This window comes from Bos mutus, chromosome 25 (assembly GCF_027580195.1).
Source record: "Bos mutus isolate GX-2022 chromosome 25, NWIPB_WYAK_1.1, whole genome shotgun sequence".
Taxonomy (NCBI): Eukaryota; Metazoa; Chordata; class Mammalia; order Artiodactyla; family Bovidae; genus Bos; species Bos mutus.
The window spans coordinates 1,055,730-1,078,926 of NC_091641.1; the positions used below are offsets into that span (position 1 = coordinate 1,055,730).

General features: G+C 44.1%; 1 protein-coding gene across 1 annotated transcript; it reads left to right on the forward strand.

Annotated features, from left to right (window-relative positions):
- The first annotated feature begins 1,278 nt into the window (after positions 1–1,278).
- ZNF394 (zinc finger protein 394) lies at positions 1,279–17,254 on the forward strand. Its single transcript, XM_014477401.2, is given in 4 exon segments — positions 1,279–4,849; positions 11,988–12,066; positions 12,069–12,113; positions 15,842–17,254. Coding segments are annotated over 4 exon segments (1,926 nt in total). The 5' UTR covers positions 1,279–4,438; the 3' UTR covers positions 17,233–17,254.
- Positions 17,255–23,197: the final 5,943 nt, after the last annotated feature.

The window sequence follows — 23,197 nt, forward strand, 5'->3', positions numbered from 1 at the left end:
AGGCAGCGGCTCTCTTCGCAGCCTCGGTCTCACTGTGCGGGGAAGCTGGGAGGCGTTTCTTCAGAGGCCCCAGTGGAGGCTTGAGTGTGTCGGGAGACTCGCCTCCTGGCTGCGGAGAGAAGGCGGAAGGTCCGCGTTCTTGAGAAATTCTTGAGCGGTGTTTTCAGGGCTTCTCTAGCCAAGAGGGGTCCCATCTTTAGTCTCATTTTGTATCCATTTGCGAAGTTACTCGACAGACAGGACAAGAGTCTTTGTCTTACAAGTCACGAAGTGAATGAGGCTCACGGACTCCACTCTGAATTAGAAGGCATATATCCTCCTGAAGGCAGGAGAAGGGGACGACAGAGGACGAGATGGTTGGATGGCATCACGGACTCAACGGACGTGAGTTTGAGCAAACTCCAGGAGATGTGAAGGACAAGGAAACCTGACTTGCAGTCCATGGGGTCGCAAAGAACCGGATACGACTTAAGCGACTGAACAACAGCAAATCCTTCGATACTCTCAGGAGTTTTATTTTTATATAGTACGTTGTGAATTTTCACTCAGATCAGAGATGGGATTTTGAGAATGGCTTGCTCGTGCCGTGGTCTACCTTATGAATGAAAAAATGCAAAAAATTCCTACTATCGTCAAAGAGATCTATAGCTGGAGAGGCTTAAATTGACACTGCGGTTTGTGCAATGTATTTTTATGGTTTCACTTTTTATATTTAGAATCGTCAAAAGTTCCGGCCAAAAAAACAAACAAACAAAGACGTGAAACCATTGAATCGCTGAAGTAGTAATTAGTGAAAGTTTATTGTGTACATACTAAAAAGTTAGCAAACCGGGAGCACTCAAAGCAAAACGTGGAAAGAGGGTCAGAGGTATATTGTTTTAAAGCATCTTATATAGGGTGGAGGCGTGCTTGAGTACTAAGTTGCTTCAGTCGTGTCCGACTCTTTTCGACCCTTATGACTATAAATTTCTCTTCCCTCTTGATACTAAGAATAGCTGGATTTCTCCTAAGCCATTATAATAGTTTGCTCATGTAACTAATCTTGTTTTCTTCTTGAATTGGCTGCTGAGGTTTCTCAAAGCAGAACTATGAGCTATCTTTTGTGAGTATACAGGAGTGTACAGTGGGTAAGTTCTAATCCTGTCCTATCCCTGGCTCCATCTTATTTATCCCTACTTTTTTTCCTTTTCTCACTTTATTTACTTGCACTGAATTGTTTTTTTTTAAAAGATGAGACATTTCTTCAGTTAACTTCTATGAAAAAAGCACCAGAAAAGGCATTGGGAACACAAAAATATATCATTCAGTGATATCAGTGGGAGCAGATGAAAGCACTTGATGTTCTGCAAGTGAAGACAAAAGTTACATTACAGGAGAAAGGGAGGAAAGAGCTAAGCAAATCACTAAATCATGATAAGAAAGCAGTCATACAACCCAGACACTGAAACTATTGGAGCCAAACTGGTAATCAACAGGAAAGAAGACCTATTAATACATCTCCTTTCTCTGGGAGAAGATGAAAAATGCTTGTACTGTCTTCATAGTACATGATATTCTCTTCTGGATTCTGTTACTAGTTACGTAGATGGATATTTTCTGGAGCTAGATTTGCCTGTGCCATAGAGTTTTATTTGTGAATTTGCATTGTCCTAATTCCCTTACCATCCTTGATAACCTGATCCTAGTCAAAGCCTTGTCCTGCAAAAAAGAACTTTTGACTTCCTGCCAGATCATGATAGCGTTCCCACACAGATGAAGAAGTAGACTTGTGTAAAATTTCTGCCCTCCAGAGACTTTCAAACCACCTAGGGAGATGAGATGTAAACATTCAACAAGTTATCTCATTAAATTATCACATGTTGCTCCAGATTTGTAAAATGACAAAGATGAGCCTTGAGAGTAGTGAATTTTTTTCTCTTTAAGTGATTTTTAACGTAAAAATTGGGCTTCCCTGGTGGTTCAGATGGTAAAGAATCTTCCTACAATGCAAGAGACGCGAGTTCAATCCCTGGGTGGAGAAGATCCCCTGGAGAAGAAACTGGCAACCCACTCCAATATTCTTGCCTGGAGAATTCTATGGATGGAGGAGCCTGGCAGGCTACAGTCCAGGGGGTCACAGAGTCAGACAGGACTGAAGTGACTTAGCTCACACACTGGTGTAGTATATGTGCTTTATATAAGATATTTGACAAGCTCTCAAGATGTTTGATTATATTTACATGGACTGAGCGACTAACACTTTCACGTTCAACATAAAAAATAATCCTGAAAAATCTGCCTTTGCCTGTTTCATGTCCTATTAATGTCCAATCAAAACAGATCACAACAGACTAGTACAGCCACTACAACTGCTAAAACCTAAAGTAGGAATTGACTACCTGTGCTTTTGCACAGGAAATAATTTGGAAATAATTTTTAAAGTTTATATTTTAAGCTTTAATCCATATAAATATGTTGTATGAAATCTTGACCCTGCTTAGGAATTTGCATTCATAAATCAGGACATTAATTGTACTTAAACAAATGCTTTTTAAATGAAAGTACCCTTAATGTAACTTACATAGGGTTTCCCTGGTGGCTCAGTGGTAAAGAACTCACCTGCCAGGCAGCAGATGCCAGTTCGATCTGTGGGTTGGGAAGATCCCCTGGAGAAGGAAATAGCAACCCACTCCAGTATTCTTGCCTGGGAAATCCCACAGAGGAGCCTGGCAGACTACAGTCCTTGGGATCACAAAGAGTCAGACACAGCTGAGCACGAAACACACACACATGTAGCTTAGATAATTCTTCACTTCTTAAATAATGCAGATGATTTAATATAAATGTTAAACTAAAGTATGCGTGTGCTAAGTTGCTTTAGTTGTGTCCAACTATTGCCCATATATTTAACCCAGTTTTAAATTAAAATATGTCTTCAGTCCACATGGACTTTTTAAACTTAATCTCTTCTGTGAAGCCTTTTACTGTACACTCCCCATCAGGCATGGTTGTTTATTTCCATCTCTGCTTATACAAATAGATGCTGCATACACCTCAAAGTATTGCATTTACCACACTGTCCTGTAATTTAAGTGTCTGTCTCCATTAGGAGACTGTGAGCAACTTGAGGACAGGGAATATATCTTCCCAGTTTTGCATCTATAGTGTCAACCGTGATGCCTTAGCATGTAGAAGACACTCTACAAACCTTTCTTGCCTAAGTGTAACCGATGGATCAATGACCACTTTATTGTACAACTGGAACTTTTAACTTTCCCTGAAACCAAATTTATACAACTTTCTTCACAGATAATTTGTTAAGAATGACATTCTTTCTTTTGGTTATTCTCAAATAAAAGTGATGTTTATTAAACGTAGAAACAATTGAATGGTACATATTTTTATCACATATACAATTTTTCATATACAGTTATTGTTTTAAATTTATTTTACTATCATATAAAACATACTTTTAAAACATAAGACATATAATTTGACAAATATATTCTCCAGCTTAGTATAAATGTTTAACATGGTAATGAGCCAACTTTGAGAAGAAAGTTGCTACAAAGCTAAGGCATGTGATTGCTTTTGAATGATTTTTTTTTTTCAAAATTTTTATTATGTATTTCATACAAAGGAATGCAAGTGAAAAACAGGTTTGATATTTTTCTTTTCTTTTTTTTTCCTCTTTGAAACAATAAGATTCCTTCTCATACTTAATCTAAGGATGAAAGATTGTCAAGAATTCAAAAGGAATGACATTTATTTTTAAAGGAGGAATATCCTTTAGTTCTGCAACCTTAAGGACTGTAAGCTCCACACTACAAGGTGAACGTGAAAGTCGCTCAGTCGTGTCCGACTCTTCGTGTCCTCCTCTTTGCGATCCCATGGACTGTAGTCGGCCAGGCTCCTCTGTCCATGGAATTCTCCAGGCCGGAATACTGGACTGCGTAGCCGTTCCCTTCTCCAGGGGATCTTCCCAACCCAGGGACTGAACCCATGTCTCCCGCATTGCAGGCGGTTTCTTTACCGTGTGAGCCACCAAGAGTACCTCTGGAAAAGGTTAAAGATAACAAACCACAGAGATGCACGTCACTCTTCCCAGGAGCCTAGAGAGGCCCCGGAAATGCCCCGAGGGGTGGGCACCGCAGGGAGCCGGTGACGCACTTCCGACTCGGGCTGTTCGTAATTTTTTGTCGCGGGATTTGACAGCTTCAGGTAGGGTGTCGCAAAGAGTCGGACACGACTGAGCGACTGAACTGAACTGAGGTAGGGTAGCGGTTTCTGGGTAGGAGGAGTCTGGGAGGGGCCCGGGGAGGTGGGATCTCGTTTAAGACCCGACAGTCGGCAGCCGCTTCTCTGGGGAGATCCGATGTGTTCTGCGGCTTCTTGCTGGGTTTACTGTCACCTCAGCTGAAGGTGGAACTCCGGGAAAGTGCGCACGAGCGAGAGAAGGATGAGTTGGAGCTGGACCGCAAGTCAAAGCACGATCGCCCCTCCGGCCCTAGGTGATGGACTTTGGACAGTGAAAGTGGAGGAAGACTCCTTCGGAAGTGGGGAGTCCGACCGGCCCTGGGACTGTCCGGATCCCGAAACTTTCCGATGTCATTTTAGGCAGTTCCGTTATCAGGAGGTGGCTGGACCGGAAGAGGCGCTGAGCCGGCTCAGGGAACTTTGTTGTCGATGGCTGAGGCCAGAGGTGCACTCGAAAGAGCAGATCCTGGAGCTGCTGGTGCTGGAGCAGTTCCTGACAATCCTGCCCCAGGAGATCCAAGCCTGGGTGCGGAAGCACTGCCCGCAGAGCGGGGAGGAGGCGGCCGCCGTGGTGCGGTCTCTTCAGAGGCAGCCTGCTGGGACCTCAGGCCAGGTGAGGAGTGGAAGTGTTCTGGGAGTGGGGATGGAGGTGTGAGGGATGCTATGAGTTTCAAAAGTTCTTTACTTCCTTATTACATTTTGCGTGAACTTTAGTATGTGCATGAAACATTCTTTCCTTTGTAGGAAGCGGTAACAAATCCGTCTAGGAAGAGGTCCTTGAGTTGTAGACCTTTCCGCACAAAACTGGCACAGAAGTATTGTTTATTCAGTGTAAGACACCCTCGTGTCTAACTAGATTGTTTGGGAAAGAAAGATGTCAAGGTGGAAAGTGTCCTTAAACGATGTATAAGAACAGCAGTTCCCCACCACTTTGAATGTGAGCATCCTTTTACTTTTTAACGGCTTGGATGACTACCTCCCTCCTCCCTCAATTGATAATGATACTGCAGAGAAGGAAGAGAGGCTGGAAATGGAGTTAATAATTGATCCTGCCTACATGATGAAGCCTCCATAAAACCACAAGAGTATGGGGTTGAGAGAGCTTCCCAGTTGGTATGCGCATCTACTTAAGTGGGAGGGTAACACAACCCTTCCCCCATCCCACCTCCAAGGGGAGAGAAGCTCCTGAGCTTAGGACCCCCCCTCCAGACCTTGCCCAATGCATCTCTTCCATCTGACTGTTGCTGTGCTTCTGACATAGACATGAGAAGGGGGTAGAAAGAGTTAGCAATGGAGTTATATACTCTCCAATGAATCCAAAGAATGTCTGGAGGTTGTAAAGACCTCACCAGACCTACTCCCATAATTAACATTTTAAGGTAACAGAATTAGTCAGAAGGTTTAATCCAGAGACTGTCCTCAGGCAGGATACATCATTATTATATAGTCCTTGTAAAGACCAGACCTACTCCCATAATTTGCATTTTAAAATAACAGGATTAGCCAGGAGATTTAATCCAGAGACTGTCTTCAGGCAGGATACATTATTGTTATATAATCTTAAGGAATGTAGAGAAAAAAAAGTTTGTCCTTTCTTCCTCCTTGAGAATTCCAGACCCCTCTCTCCTTTCGGACACCTAGACTTCTTATCAACCTGCCTAGGAAATGACTCTCATTCCCCTCTTTTCTTTTAGGAGAATTATGTTGCCAAGGGAAAGGGGCATCGTTTTTGTTCCATAACTACTTCCTGCTGTTTAGGGGTGTGGTCCCTAAATAGTTGAGGCAACATATTCTTCTAACCCTCGTATTGAGGGTCTCTGATCCAGGGGCCCCAAGTAATAGTTGGAGGAGGCAGTGGCACTCATAGGAGCTTGGACAACCATTTGTAACTTAAAAGCTTTTAGATGGTTAGAAAACTCCATTATACAGTTACAGATGTAAGGCAAAATAGTCATTAAACCAAGTTAAAATCAAAATGAAAAGTCACATTATGTCCATAGTTAAATCAGTCCATGTTAAGGTTGTTAGATGTCATCAGTTTAAGAAGAGGCATCACGTGCGATTGTTGAAGGTATTTGCAGACTTTGAGAAAGTCTTTTCCTTGAAGTGGAGATGTCCACCCTGGGAATCCTTCCACTGATGAAGAGGGGAGTGCTCCACAGACCCAGCAGTTAGACTGTGAAATGCTGCATAGGAGTGAGCCCAGGACAGGAAGGCATTGTCTTGAGGGTCAAATGGCAGACTCAGGATTTTTGGAGTCAGCAGAAGTAGGCTCACATAGATTATCAGGCCCAGCCTTCCCAGAGGGACTTGTGGGATTGGCCCCCAGATTCCAATGTTTTTATGAGGACCTCGGTTCCTGGCTCAAATAGAGGCTTGCTTGACTCAGAGACTGGGTCAGGAGTCCTCTCCTGGAGTTCTGTTAATGCCTGTTGAAAAGCTGAGAGCTGAGTTACATAACTAGTTAATTCCAAGGCTTAAGGGTCTATAACAATATCTGATATTTAAGAAGCCTACTGTCATCCAAATATTAACCTTAAAATTTAAGATTCCATTCACAACATGAGAAGTCAGTACAGTAAGGTTTCACCCACTAATTATTTTTAAAGCTTCTGCTGCCGCAATTACTCTTAGGCAGTGGGGCCACCCACGTGAAATTACATCTAATTCTCTGCTTAGATAAGCAATAGGTTGCTGGTGAGGCCCTTGGGGTTGTGTCAAAACTCCCAAGGCCATACCTTTTCTTTCAGTGACAAACAAATTAAATTCTGACCCTGTGGCCAGGCTCAGAGTGGGAGCTTGCAGGAGAGCAGTCTGAAGAACCTTAAAAGCCTTTTGAGTAACTGGAGACCAAACCAGTTTGTTGGTTCGGGCCTGCTGAGTTGCAGCTATCAGATCAGATCAGATCAGATCAGTCGCTCAGTCCTGTCCGACTCTTTGCGACCCCATGAATCACAGCACGCCAGGCCTCCCTGTCCATCACCAACTCCCGGAGTTCACCCAGACTCACGTCCATCGAGTCAGTGATGCCATCCAGCCATCTCATCCTCTGTCGTCCCCTTCTCCTCCTGCCCCCAATCCCTCCCAGCATCAGAGTCTTTTCCAATGAGTCAACTCTTTGCGTCAGGTGGCCAAAGTACTGGAGTTTCAGCTTTAGCATCATTCCTTCCAAAGAAATCCCAGGGCTGATCTTCAGAATGGACTGGTTGGATCTCCTTGCAGTCCAAGGGACACTCAAGAGTCTTCTCCAACACCACAGTTCAAAAGCATCAATTCTTCGGCGCTCAGCCTTCTTCACAGTCCAACTCTCACATCCATACATGACCACAGGAAAAACCATGGCCTTGACTAGACGGACCTTTGTTGGCAAAGTAATGTCTCTGTTTCTCAATATGCTATCTAGGTTGGTCATAACTTTCCTTCCAAGGAGTAAGCGTCTTTTAACTTCGTGGCTGCAGTCACCATCTGTAGTGATTTTGGAGCCCAGAAAAATAAAGTCTGACACTGTGTCCACTGTTTCCCCATCTATTTCCCATGAAGTGATGGGACCAGATGCCATGATCTTCGTTTTCTGAATGTTGAGCTTTAAGCCAACTTTTTCACTCTCCACTTTCACTTTCATCAAGAGGCTTTTGAGTTCCTCTTCACTTTCTGCCATAAGGGTGGTGTCATCTGCATATCTGAGGTTATTGATATTTCTCCCGGCAATCTTGATTCCAGCTTGTGTTTCTTCCAGTCCAGCGTTTCTCATGATGTACTCTGCATAGAAGTTAAATAAGCAGGGTGACAATATACAGCCTTGACATACTCCTTTCCCGATTTGGAACCAGTCTGTTGTTCCATGTCCAGTTCTAACTGTTGCTTCCTGACCTGCATACACATTTCTCAAGAGGCAGGTCAGGTGGTCTGGTATTCCCATCTCTTTCAGAATTGTCCACAGTTTATTGTGATCCACACAGTCAAAGGCTTTGGCATAGTCAATAAAGCAGAAATAGATGTTTTTCTGGAACTCTCTTGCTTTTTCCATGATCCAGCGGATGTTGGCAATTTGATCTCTGGTTCCTCTGCCTTTTCTAAAACCAGCTTGAACATCAGGAAGTTCACGGTTCACGTATTGCTGAAGCCTGGCTTGGAGAATTTTGAGCATTACTTTACTAGCGTGTGAGATGAGTGCAATTGTGCGGTAGTTTGAGCATTCTTTGGCATTGCCTTTCTTTGGGATTGGAATGAAAACTGACCTTTTCCAGTCCTGTGGCCACTGCTGAGTTTTCCAAATTTGCTGGCATATTGACTGCAGCACTTTCACAGCATCATCTTTCAGGATTTGGAATAGCTCAACTGGAATTCCATCACCTCCAGTAGCTTTGTTCGTAGTGATGCTTTCTAAGGCCCGCTTGGCTTCACATTCCAGGATGTCTGGCTCTATAAAGGCTGGGCAAGTTCCCCCGTAACCCGGAATCCAATTACAGTAGCCTGTGATTTCCAAAATTCCTCTCACTTGTTGTAAAGTCATAGGTAGGGGATGATTTAGTATAGGTGTAAGTCTCATAGGTTTAAGCCTATGGCCCTAGTCCCTTCTGATATGATTAGGCCCAGATATCTAACAGATTGTTGACAAAGCTGAACCTTTTCTCTTGATGCCTTGTAACTGCAGCCTGCCAAAAAGTTTAAGAAATCTTCTGAGGCTCATGAACAAGCTTCCTCTGTCTCAGCACAGAGCAAAATACCATCTACATATTGTTACATCACTGCTTCGGAGCTATTAAAAGTTTTGTAAATCCCATGACAAACTTTGTCCAAATAAGTGAGGACTGTCACGAAATCCCTGGGGCAAAACTGTCCAGGTTAACTGAGAAGCTGACTGCGTAGGGTCTTCTAAGGCAAAGAGAAATTGACTTTCCTCCGCCAAAGGCACTGAATAGAAGACATCTTTCAAATCAATTACTGAGAAATATTTGGCTCATTCAGGAATTTCAGACAATAGAGTACAAGGATTAGGCACCAAGGGGTGTAAAGGAACTACAGCCTCATTTATTATTTGTAAATCTTGAACTAGTCTGCATTTACCATTTGATTTCTTTATACCCAAAATAGGAGTGTTGCATGGACTGTTACATGGAATCAATAGCCCTTGCTCCTTTAAATTCTCGATGATGGGTTTTAACCCTTCCTTAACCTCAGGTTTCATTGGATACTGCTTCTTATGTGGAAATAAGTGCGGGTTTTTGAGCTTGACAACTACAGGAATAGCATTTTGTGCTCGACCCACAGATTTTCCATCAGCCCATACTCTAGGATTTATATTTTGTTCAATTAAAGGGAGAGAAAGGGAGGGCTCCATATTCGTGAAAACAGAGGCATGGACCTTGCTCAGTATATCCCTCCCCAAAGGGGGTGAGGGAGACTCTGGCACGATCAGAAACACGTGTGAAAATAGCAAAGAATCCCAGTCACAACTGACAGAAACACTGAAGTAATACCTTTTGGCTCATCCAGACAGTCCCGTTACGGAAGCAGATCGGGAAGAAAGTGGGCCACGGGCTTCAGTAAGCAGGGAGTAAGTTGCCCAGTATCTAAAAGTAAATCGACAGATTGCCCCCACACAGTTATTGATACCCAGGGTTCCTCAGGTGTAATTAGGACGGGAGCTTGTGTGGGGACCCCCGGGCACCTTTAGTCCTGATTGTCTTGAGAATCTGACCCCTGAAACCTACGCCTCTGGGGGCAGTCTCTCCTCCAGTGTGGTCCCTTGCAGACCGGACATGGAGCCAGGGGCAGCTTAGATGCCTGAGGGCAATCCCGCTTGATGTGCCCCTCCTTTCCACAGTAATAGCAAGCCCATCCCTTTTCACCTGGGCCCCTCTGGGCATTTTTCTCAGGCTGTTTAAGAACAGTTCTCATAGCTATTGTGAGGGCTTCTTTGTCCTTTTCTACCTTTGTTTCTTTTCCTCATATTCCCTACCATAATAGACTGAGCCAGTTGTAACAGATTATCTAAAGACTGATTTGGCCCATACGCCCATTTTAATAGCTTACAGCGGACATCTGGAGCCAACTGAGTGAGAAATCTATCCTTTAAGATCACTTTTCCCTCTTCACTTTTGGGATCAGTCTCAGTGAATCTGCGAAGGGCTTCTCTCAGTCTATCTAGGAATTTACCAGGAGCTTCCTTCTCCTGTTCTGTGTTTGCCGATTTGCCATAGTTTAAAGGCTTAGCACGTGCCTGCCTGAGTCCTTCAAGAATACATCTGACAAAATGACTCTGACCCCATCTTCCTTTAGCTGTGTTGTAGTCCCAGTCTGGTTCTGTAGTTGGGACCACCTGATTCCCAGTGGGGAGGACCGCTATCTTGTCCTCCCTCTTCCCTACTGATTCATTACCAAGCTATTCATCTCCATAAGCAACCGCTTTTCCCAAAACTCAACTCTTTGAGTCAGGAGTCAGCATTTGTCCCAAGATATACACCTTTCCAAGTAAGGTCATAAACAAGAGTAACACCTTTAAAAGCTCTAGTATATTTTTCTGGGTCGTCTAAATAGTCTCCCAGATCCTCCTTGATTCTTTGCATTTCTTGATAAGAAAGGCTTATTAATATTAACTCTTGTAGACTGATTATTTCTCCTGGTGGGTGCTTCATGAAGAGGCAACAGCTTGTGTGGCTGTTCCTCAGTCTCTCTGGCTGCTCTGTGCATATGATCCCAGGAATAGATTGGAGAAACCTGCTTTTCTTTATCTCTTTGTCTCCTGTCCTCCTTCTCATCTAGCAAACTAGGAGGACTGGAGGGAGCTGAAGGAGTCACACCCAAATTTATACCCTTAGGACATAAGTCTGGCATATTTCGCAGAGAGAAAAAGGGCAATACGTAGGCTACTTCTACCCATTTCCCTTGTTTTCTACAGAACCAGTCTAATTGTAAAACAGAATTATATATACTTAAGAGAACCTCCAATGGATACCGTGGCCATGCAGTATCACATAGGAAGACCACGTGTGTCTTCTTTAAGCCCTGGGGATCAAAACTATCCCAGTTTTTCAGGATACAGTTCACAGGATGAGGCTAGAATTGTTAGCTCCCATCTTGTCCTGAAGAATCCTGGACAAGCCCCCAAGATGAAAGGTTGTTGCTGAATCACGCAAAGACGCCAGGATTCTTGGCCTCTGGAGAAGAATTCTATCCATTCAATCCGGGGCCATAGACAAGACTTGATCGCTCAGAGCTTTTGTGTAATAAAGTTTTATTAAAGTATAAAGGAGATAGAGAAAGCTTCTGACATAGACATGAGAAGGGGGTAGAAAGAATACCCCCTTGCTAGCCTTAGCAATGGAGTTAAATACTCTCCAATGAATCCAAAGAATGTCTGGAGGTTGTAAAGACCCACCAGACCTACTCCCATAATTAACATTTTAAGGTAACAGAATTAGTCAGAAGGTTTAATCCAGAGACTGTCCTCAGGCAGGATACATTATTATTATATAGTCCTTGTAAAGACCAGACCTACTCCCATAATTTACATTTTAAAATAACAGGATTAGCCAGGAGGTTTAATCCAGAGACTGTCCTCAGGCAGGATACATTATTGTTATATAATCTTAAGGAATGTAGAGAAAAAAAAGTTTGTCCTTTCTTCCTCCTTGAGAATCCCAGACCCCTCTCTCCTTTCAGATGCCTAGACTTCTTATCAACCTGCCTAGGAAATGACTCTCTCACTGGGATGGCAGGTGCTGAGGGGAGGTCTCATATTGTTACAGGGGTTGGTGACAGTCCGGGATGTGGCCGTGTCTCTAACCTGGGAGGAGTGGGAGCGTCTGTACCCAGCACAGAAGCACTTCTTCAGGAGAGTGCACCAAAGGATCATGGAAACGCAGTCTCACCAAGTAAGTGCTGGGCCTCTGCCTGTCTCCAGCTGGGTGTGACTGGTGGAGGGTTTGCTTCAGAAAATCCCTGAGCCAGGCTGCCATTCACAGAGATTGAGAGCCTTCAAGCCCCTTTTGTGACTGAGGCAAGACTTTCTGTTCTATATTGTTAGGTGATAGACTCAGCTTTTTATTTTGCTGCATATTACAGCCATAGCACCAGGTGAAGCTCTGTGTACCCCCTCGAAATCTATCCCCTCACTCCTTCTCCAGAAGTGATCAATATCCTGACTTACCATTTCTATGCCTGTTTTATATTCTTTCTACATATACATGTAGCCACATATACACTTGTGTATCAGTTCAGTTCAGTCATTTAGTTGTGTCCGACACTTTGCGACCCCATGAATCACAGCACACCAGGCCTCCCTGTCCATCACCAACTCCCGGAGTTCACCCAGACTCACGTCCATCGAGTCAGTGATGCCATCCAGCCATCTCATCCTCTGTCGTCCCCTTCTCCTCCTGCCCCCAATCCCTCCCAGCATCAGAGTCTTTTCCAATGAGTCAACTCTTCGCATCAGGTGGCCAAAGTACTAGAGTTTTTCAGCTTTAGCATCATTCCTTCCAAAGAAATCCCAGGGCTGATCTCCTTCAGAATGGACTGGTTGGATCTCCTTGCAGTCCAAGGAACTCTCAAGAGTCTTCTCCAACACCACAGTTCAAAAGCATCAATTCTTCGGCGCTCAGCCTTCTTCACAGTCCAACTCTCACATCCATACATGACCACAGGAAAAACCATGGCCTTGACTAGAGGGACCTTTGTTGGCAAAGTAATGTCTCTGCTTTTGAATATGCTATCTAGGTTGGTCATAACTTTCCTTCCAAGGAGGAAGCGTCTTTTAATTTCATGGCTGTAGTCACCATCTGCAATGATTTTGGAGCCCAAAAAAATAAAGTCTGACACTGTTGCCCCATCTATTTCCCATGAAGTGATGGGACCGGATACCATGATCTTCGTTTTCTGAATGTTGAGCTTTAAGCCAACTTTTTCACTCTCCACTTTCACTTTCATCAAGAGGCTTTTGAGTTCCTCTTCACTTTCTGCCATAAGGGTGGTGTCATCTACATATCTGAGGTTATTGATGTTTCTCCCGGCAATCTTGATTCCAGCTTGTGTTTCTTCCAGTCCAGCGTTTCTCATGATGTACTCTGCATAGAAGTTAAATAAGCAGGGTGACAATATACAGCCTTGACATACTCCTTTCCCGATTTGGAACCAGTCTGTTGTTCCATGTCCAGTTCTAACTGTTGCTTCCTGACCTGCATACACATTTCTCAAGAGGCAGGTCAGGTGGTCTGGTATTCCCATCTCTTTCAGAATTGTCCACAGTTTATTGTGATCCACACAGTCAAAGGCTTTGGCATAGTCAATAAAGCAGAAATAGATGTTTTTCTGGAACTCTCTTGCTTTTTCCATGATCCAGCGGATGTTGGCAATTTGATCTCTGGTTCCTCTGCCTTTTCTAAAACCAGCTTGAACATCAGGAAGTTCACGGTTCACGTATTGCTGAAGCCTGGCTTGGAGAATTTTGAGCATTACTTTACTAGCGTGTGAGATGAGTGCAATTGTGCGGTAGTTTGAGCATTCTTTGGCATTGCCTTTCTTTGGGATTGGAACGAAAACTGACCTTTTCCAGTCCTGTGGCCACTGCTGAGTTTTCCAAATTTGCTGGCATATTGAGTGCAGTACTTTCACAGCATCATCTTTCAGGATTTGGAATAGCTCAACTGGAATTCCATCACCTCCACTAGCTTTGTTCGTAGTGATGCTTTCTAAAGCCCACTTGACTTCACATTCCAGGATGTCTGGCTCTAGGTGAGTGATCACACCATCGTGATTATCTGGGTCGTGAAGATCTTTTTTGTACAGTTCTTCTGTGTATTCTTGCCATCTCTTCTTAATAGCTTCTGCTTCTGTTAGGTCCATACCATTTCTGTCCTTTATTGAGCTCATCTTTGCACAAAATGTTCCCTTGGTATCTCTAATTTTCTTGAAGAGATCTCTAGTCGTTCCCATTCTGTTGTTTTCCTCTATTTCTTTGCATTGATCGCTGAAGAAGGCTTTCTTATCTCTTCTTGCTATTCTTTGGAACTCTGCATTCAGATGCTTATATCTTTCCTTTGCTCCTTTGCTTTTCACTTCTTTTCTTTTCACAGCTATTTGTAAGGCCTCCCCAGACAGCCATTTTGCTTTTTTGCATTTCTTTTCCATGGGTATGGTCTTGATCCCTGTCTCCTGTACAGTGTCACCAACCTCATTCCATAGTTCATCAGGTACTCTATATATCAGATCTAGGCCCTTAAATCTATTTCTCACTTCCACTCTATAATCATAAGAGATGAACAGTACGAAAAGGCAAAACGATAGGATACTGAAAGAGGAACTCCCCAGGTCAGTAGGTGCCCAATATGCTACTGGAGATCAGTGGACAAATACCTCCAGAAAGAATGAAGGAATGGAGCCAAAGGAAACACAATACCCAGCTGTGGATGTGACTGGTGATAGAAGCAAGGTCCGATGCTGTAAAGAGCAATATTGCATAGGAACCTGGAATGTCAGGTCCATGAATCAAGGCAAATTGGAAATGGTCAAACAAGAGATGGCAAGAGTGAATGTCGACATTCTAGGATTCAGCAAACTGAAATGGACTAGAATGGGTGAATTTAACTCAGATGACCATTATATCTACTACTGCGGGCAGGAATCCCTCAGAAGAAATGGAGTAGCCATCATGATCAACAAAAGAGTCCTAAATGCAGTACTTGGATGCAATCTCAAAAACGACAGAATGATCTCTGTTCGTTTCCAAGGCAAACCATTCAATATCACTCTGTGTATGCATATATATAAATGTATGTAAACATATATAGTATTTTGACATGTTTTTATGGTATATATACGTTGTATTCAGAGAAGGCAATGGCAACCCACTCTAGTACTCTTGCCTGGAAAATCCCATGAACAGAGGAGCCTGGTAGGCTGCAGTCCACGGGGTCCCAAAGAGTCAGACACGACTGAGCGACTTCAGTTTCACTTTTCCCTTTCATGCATTGGAGAAGGAAATGGCAACTCACTCCAGTGTTCTTGCCTGGAGAACCCCAGGGACAGGGGAGCCTGGTGGGCTGCCGTCTGTGGGGTCGCACAGAGTTGGACACGACTGAAGGGACTTAGCAGCAGCCTCAGCATACGTTGTATTACTGTATGGTTCTTTTGCACCTTGCCTTTTTTCTCCACATTTTTGGGATTTTTATCCATGTTGATAGGTGTAGCTCTAGTTTATTCATTTTAACATCTCTATATATTTCATCCTAATATTCACTTATCCATTCTGTCAACAGATGTTAAGGCTTCTAGTTTTTCACTATTACACAGAGTATTACGCCAATCGTTCTTGTCTGTTTCTCCCTGTGTTCTTATGAAGTGGGGTTAGGGGAAGAGAGATGGGTTGGTGGGTGTAGACACAAGTATAAAAGGAAAGAAACAAGATTTGTACAGGTAAGCACATTTGACAGGTTAATTAAAATAATTTAACTTCAGGAGTGGTTTCATAGAGAACATGAAAAGGGCTTTGGGGGCGTTGTTTCTCTGCTAGCAGTTTCTTTCTTTCTTTTTTTTTTTGCTAGCAGTTTCTTAATCACTCCTGCCAGGGGATGAAATGTCAGCAACTCGTATTTTAATATTTCAGGTTCGGAAACCAGAATTGTGAACAAAGAATTGATTCCAAAGCAAGAAATTCTAGAAGTGGAGCTTCAAGGGCAGCTACAAGGATTTCAGGAGAAGGCTCCCCTATCTTCTGAGTGTGGTGATGCCCAGGACAGGAGAGAGAAGTCCTTGGGAGACCCCTCATCGCTGAAACGTGAAAATTCTCCTGAAGATCAGGGAGTCACCCACATCTCAGATCTCAGGAATGGTCCCAGCGAAGAAGGAGACGTCAAAAACAAAGAATTCAGGACCAGTGCTGAGAGTTCAGACTTTGTTCCTGGTCAGTACGTCCCAACAGCAGGGAGACCCGCCACTGGGGATGAATATGGGAACAACTGCCAACACAGGTTAGACATGGTGAAACCTCATGAATCTCTCAACAGTGAGGAAAATCGCCATCATTCGGGCCTATTTGAGACTCAGAGGTGGTTCCATGAAGAAAGACCTTATACATGTGACACCTGTGAGAAGAGCTTCAAACAGCGTTCCGACCTCCTTAAACACCATCGAATCCACACTGGGGAGAGGCCCTATGGGTGTTCTGTGTGTGGGAGGCGCTTCAGTCAGAGTGCGACCCTCATTAAACACCAGAGGACACACACCGGTGAGAAGCCCTACACGTGTCCCAAGTGTGGGGACAGCTTCCGACAGAGCTCAAATCTCAGTCGACATCAGAGAACCCACCTGGGGGAGAAGCACTATACCTGTAACAACTTCAGGGAAACCTGCCACACCTCCAGCCATTTTAGTCACCAGAGGACACACAATGAGGAGCGACCCTACTTGTGTGAGGAGTGCGACAAGAGCTTCAAACGCTGCTCCGACCTCTCCAAACACCAGAGGATCCACACCGGCGAGAAGCCCTACGGGTGTCCTGTGTGTGGGAGGCGCTTCAGTCAGAGCGCGACCCTCATTAAACACCAGAGGACACACACCGGAGAGAAGCCCTACACGTGTCCCAAGTGTGGGGACAGCTTCCGACAGAGCTCACACCTCAGCCGGCATCAGAGAACCCACCTAGGGGAGAAGCACTACACGTGTAAGGAGTGCGGGGAGAACTGCCGCACCTCCAGTCGTTTTAGACACCAGAGGACACACAAGGCGGAGCGACCCCACACGTGTGAGGAGTGCAACAAGAGCTTCAAACGCTCTTCCGACCTCTCCAAACACCAGAGGATCCACACCGGTGAGAAGCCCTACGGGTGTTCTGTGTGCGGGAAGCACTTCAGTCAGAGCGCGACCCTCATTAAACACCGGAGAACTCACACCGGAGAGAAACCTTACAGATGTCTCGACTGTGGGGGCAGCTTCAGACAGAGCTCACACCTCGTCCGACACCAAAGAATCCACAGAAATAAAGTCCCATCATTTTGACCTGCTTCTGCATGAGTCGTTTTATTCCATTCTCTCTTTCCCTCCTTCTCTTTCTCTTTCCAGAAACTATATTCTTTGGAGTATTTCAGTAATCATGGATTGTATTGCCTTTTGCCATCACACCCAAGATAGACTGAGTTCAATTAGTCTCGGGATACCCTTTGAGAGCCTGTTGCCCTGAAGGAGGAGGGTCTGAGTCGGGAGCACCCCCCTCTCCCCAGAACATACTTTCCGCAAGAGCAAAGATGACCCATCAGAGTTGTGCCCTTGTCACTCTTCAGGGACCTCCACTTTTGGACCAAACCTTTTTTTTTTCCTTTGAACTTTTTATCTTGTATTGGGGGATAGCTGGTTAACAATGTTGGGATAGTTTCAGAGGAACACTGAAGGGACTCAGCCATGCGTATACATGTACCCATTCTCCCCCGAACTCCCCTCCCATCCAGGCTGCCACATACCATTGAACAGAGAGAGTTCCATGTGCTACAATAGGTCCTTGTTGGTTATTCATTTTAAATATAGCAGTGTGTATGTTGCAGGAAGGGGGACCCCTTCCAGGGCCCGAAACTGGGCTCTTGTCTAACACTCGAAAATGAATTGTCCAAGGAGACACATGTGCTGACAAAGCAAGAGATTTTATTGGGAAAGGACATCCGGGTGGGGAGCAGTAGGGTAAGGGTGGCTGGCAGTCTAGGGTTTTATGGTGATGGGATTAGTTTCCGGGTGGTCTTTGGCCAATCATTCTAATTCAGAGTCTTTCCTGGTGGCGCACGCATCACTCGGCCAAGATGGATGCTAGCGAGAGGGATTCTGGGAAGTGGACGGACACGCAGTGTCTCCTTTTGACCTTTCCCGAACTCTTCCAGTTGGTGGTGGCTTACTAGTTCTGTATTCCTTATCAGGAGCTCCTGTCATAAAACAACTCATGCAAATGGTTACTATGGTGCCTGGCCAGGGTGGGTGGTTTCAATCAGTGTGCTTCCCCTAACATGTACATGACCTTCCCAAACTCCCTAACTGTCCCTCTCTTCCAGTAACCATAAGTTCGTTTCGTGTCTGTGAGTCTCTGTTTTATAAGTTCAAAATATTTTTTTAAATGAAAGTGAGTCCTTTGTTTTTTTAGTACTGATCTCCATGGGATTTATTTACTTCTTTAGAAATGTGGTATCTCAGTGCCCTGACCAGGGATCGAACCCGCACCCCCTGCATTGGAAGGTGAAGACTTAACTGCTGGACCACCAGGGAAGTCCCTAGTTATATACTTTTTTATTGTGATACTCCACCAAAAAATATGAACAAGTTTATTGTGAAGTACTGCCAACATATAGGCAAGCGTAGACTAGAACAATTTTAAAGAACATTCACAAATACACCACACAGATGAATCAATTCTTGAGTAGGACATATTTGCTTCATATCATTTTTAAGGAAATAACACACTTGTAATAAATACCATGTATACTCATGAGCCCTCCCTAATCCCATTCCCTCACCTTCAAGCTGACTCATCACCCAAGAAGATGACGTCTGTAGTTGTCCAGCATCACGTCCCTGTAGAGGGCCTTCTGAGCCCAGTCCAGTGTGTCCCACTCTTGCCTGGTGAAGTACAGAGCCTTGTCCTGAAAGGACAGCAACCCCTGGAAACAGTCTCATTATAGCTGCAGCTCCTACCACAGCTTTGTGGGCCACAGTATTATTGTCCTACAGCCGAGGCTCATCCAGTGAATTTGCAGACTCAGGGCTCAACTCGTCTCCAACCCTCAGGTCACGAATGTTCTTTCTTCCACACTAGAGTCACACGTGTTCTCTCTGGAAGGACACTGGTCAGTATGTAAGGCTTCTCTGGCCGTTTGGTCTCTGCTGTGGTCACTCAACTCTACTCTGGCAGCATAGACAACAGGAGAGTGGACAGCTGTGGCTGTGACCCCATAAAACCACTCCCGGGTCCAGGTGAGTTCGCTGACCCTACTCTGTGCACTCCCACCTTCCTCATCACACGGTTCTTCTGCCCAGTTCTCATACGAAAGAGATGGTGCCCTCCCAGGAGGACACTGAGAATGGGGCAGCGTGCGGGCTGCTCCCACAGGGATGGACAGGCTACTGGGACTCACTGGCAGAAGCTTCTGGGCTGGCGGTCGTGGGTACCACTATCCGCCAGGTCTGAAGAGGGAGGAAGGGAGGGCTCACTGGGATCCAGAAAGTTGTTGGAGGAGCAAGACTTGAGCCCGGGCCACAGGGGAGGCAAAGACTTTCCCCTGTGTGGTCCTCACCCCTCCTGTCCTCTCCCCCTGGGCCCCAAGGTCATTCTCTCTCGTCTCCTCCAGGGTCTTAAGCAAATGAGTCTTTTCCCTTTTCCCCATTGTGATATTGTGATTTAAATAAGAAATGTATATTTGGTCTTCCTGCCTGTTTCTGGCAGAGTTCCTAAAGTGCTTGGAATTTCTTAGGGGATAAGTGCAGAGGAGTATCTTTTAACTTGGGCTTTTCTCTTTGGTTTTTTATTTATTTGGGGCTGTGTTGGCTCTTCATTGTTGCACGTGGGCTTTCTCTAACTGAGGCAAGCAAGGGTTACTCTCTGTTGTGGTGTGCAGACTCCCTGCAGTGGCTTCTCTAGCTGCGGAGCACAGGCTCTAGGTGCGCAGGCTCCGCAGTTGTGCACCCGCTTAGTTGCTCCATAGCATATGGGATCTTCCTGGACCAGGGATCGAATCTGTGTCCCATGCATTGGCAGGAGGATTTTTATCCACTGTGCCACCAGCCATCAGGGAAGTCCTCCTCAATTTCTGAAGTAGCTGCACAGCCTCACAGGTGAGATAAGCGTCTTGTTATCATAACAAATCCCTCAGCATCTGAGTTTTATGTTAATGAGGAAAACTCCTAAGGATACACCTAGTTGCCAGGGGCCAAGGCCTGTGAGCAAGTTAGAACCTTCACCCCTAGCACCTGAGGGGAGGGGACAGGCTGGGGTTCAGTCAGTCCCCAGAGGTCAGTGACTCGCCCATTACACCTACGCAAGGAACCCCCATGAAAATGCAGACACTGGTTGCTGAACTGGTGGAGGTGCTGGGGGCATGCCTGGAGAGGGTTGGAAGCTCTACTACCCTGCCCCCTGCATCCTGCATCCTGAGCATCTCTTCCATCTGGCTGATCCTGAGTTCTATCCTTTTACAATGAACCAGTGATAAGTAAACTGTTTTTCTCAAATATTTATTTATTTGGCAGCGTCAGATCTTAGTTGCAGCAGGCGGGATCTAGTTCCCTGACCAGGGATTGAACCGGGGCCCACTGAACTGGGAGCTGTGGGGGTCTCAGCCACTGGACCACCAGGGAAGTCTCTAAACTATTATTTCCGAGTTCTGTGAGCCATTCTAGCATCAGTGGGACCTGGTCAGGGAACTAAGATCCCACATGCCTTCAAGCAACTAAGCTCTGACGGGGGCCACACTGAAAGATCCTGCAAGCTGCAACTAAGACTCAATGCAGCCAAATATGTTTTTTTTAGGTAGTATGCATTCTGCAGTTGTTGTATCTTCTATAATGTATATGTCAATCAATTCAAGATTGTAGACAGTGTGGTTCAGATATTCTATGTCTTTAATATTTTGTCTAGTTGTTCTATCAACTTCTGAAAATGGAGTGTTAAAATTTCCAATTATAAAATTGCCCACTTTTTAAAAATTTGTCAGTTATTACTTTGTGATTTTGGAGGCTGTGATATTAAGCACATAATATATTAATAATCCAGAATTCTAAATTTTGTGTATAACACTAAAATCGCATTCATAATTGTAACCCAATTACACATTAAACAATTACTCACCTTGGTGAATTGATCCTTTTATCATCGTAAAATCCTTCTATATCTAAGATAATATCCCTGTTCTTGAATTCTGTTTTATCTGATATTAATATATCCACTCCAGCTTCCTTATGATTAGTGTTTTCATTGTATATTTTTTCATCTTTTGAATTTTCTGTATTTAAAGTATCTTTTACATAAATCAGACCAATGTTTTTTTAGCTGTCTCCCAAATGATACCTAATCAAACTTAGAAGCTTTAGCACAGCAAACTATAAGAAAAATGGAAAGACAGACTGCTATATAATTTTTGCAAATTATGTGATCAACAAGGACCTACTTTCCAAAATATACAAACAGCTCATACAACTCAATAACAAAATACCAAACAATCCAATCAAAAAAATGGGCAGATGATCTAAATAGACATTTGTTCAAAGAAGACATCCAAATGGCCAACAGGCACATGAAAAGATGCTCGATATTGCTAGTCATAGCAACATTTAAGCCAAAACTACAATGAGGTACTACTTCACACGAGTCAGAACGGCCATCATTAATAAGCCTACAGAGAATTTCCTGGTGGCCCAATGGTTAGGGCTCTGCACTTCCACTGCAGGAGGTAGGGGTTTGATCCCAGGTCGGAGAACTAAGGTCCTACCTGCCTTGGGACAACTAAGCCCTGTGACACAACTAGATTCTGTGCACCGTGATGAAAGATCCGACATCTCAACGAAGACACTGTGTGCAGCAACTAAAACCCAATGCAGTCTAATTAATTTTAAAAGGTGATGTTATTAGCAGGAGAAAGATAAAGCAGAAACAAGGACACAAAGAGCTCTTGTCAGCTAATGTAGATTGTTAATATCCTTTCAGCTGCCTATAACCCTCTTATCCCGTTAGGTTGATCCTTGTGCAGAAAGAATTTCAGTCAGTGCTACTTTTCATCCTGGTTGCACATTGATTAACACGAGAATTTTTAAAATTATTTTTATTGAAGTATAGTTGATTTATAATATTGTGTTAGTTTCTCATGGACAGCAAAATGATTTGGTTATCACTTTTTCAGATTCTTTTGTTATAGGTTATTATAAAATATTGAGCATAGCTCTTTGTGCCACACAGTAGGTCCTTTTTGTTTACCAATTTTATATATAGTAGTTTGGATATGTTATTTCTGATTTCCTAACTTATCCCCCTCCAGGACCTTTTTCCTTTGGTAAGAAGTTTGTTCTCTATGACTGTGAGTCTGTTTAGTAAATAAGTTTATTTGAATCATTTTTTAGATTCCACATATAAATCATATCATATTTGTCTTTCTCTGTCTGACTTACTTTAGTATGATAATCTCTAGGTCCATCCTGGTCGCTTCAGTCATGTCCAACTCTTAGTGACCCTTTGGATGTAGCCCACCAAGCTCTTCTGTCCAAGGGATTCTCCAGGCAACAATACTGGAGTGGATTGCCATGCCCTCCTCTAGGGGATCTTCCCAATTCAAGGATCGAACCCCCATCTCTTATGTCTCCTGCATTGGCAGGCAGTTTCTTTACCACTAGTGCCACCTGGGAAGACCAATATTTGGAGGTCTGTATAATAAGGAGATAGTGCATAATTATTTCATCAATTCACTGCCTTCTATTCACCATGAATTTCTCCATGTTGATGATAGGCTGAACACATACTGAAAGTTTTCTCACATTTCTTATATTTATAGCGTTTTTCCCCTGCATGAGTTTTCTGGTGTTGAATAAGAGAAGAACTCTGGCTAAAGGCTTTGTCACAATCATTGCATTTATATGGTTTCTCTCCAGTGTGAGTTCTTAGATGCTTTGTCAGGGATGAGCTCTGGCTGAAGGCTTTCTCACATTCTTTACACTTGTAAGGTTTCTCTCCAGTATGAATTCTCTGGTGTCTTATGAGAGCTGAGCGATCACTGAAGGCTTTTCCACATTCATGACATTTGTAAGGTTTCTCCCCAGTGTGGGTTCCTTGATGTTGAATAAGAGCTGAACAGTAACTGAAAGCCTTCCCACATTCACTACATTCATAGGGCTTCTCCCCTGTGTGAGTTCTCTGATGTTGAGTAAGGCCTGACCTGTCACTAAAGGCCTTCCCACACTCTTTACACCCATAGGGTTTTTCTCCAGTATGGACCCTCTGATGTTT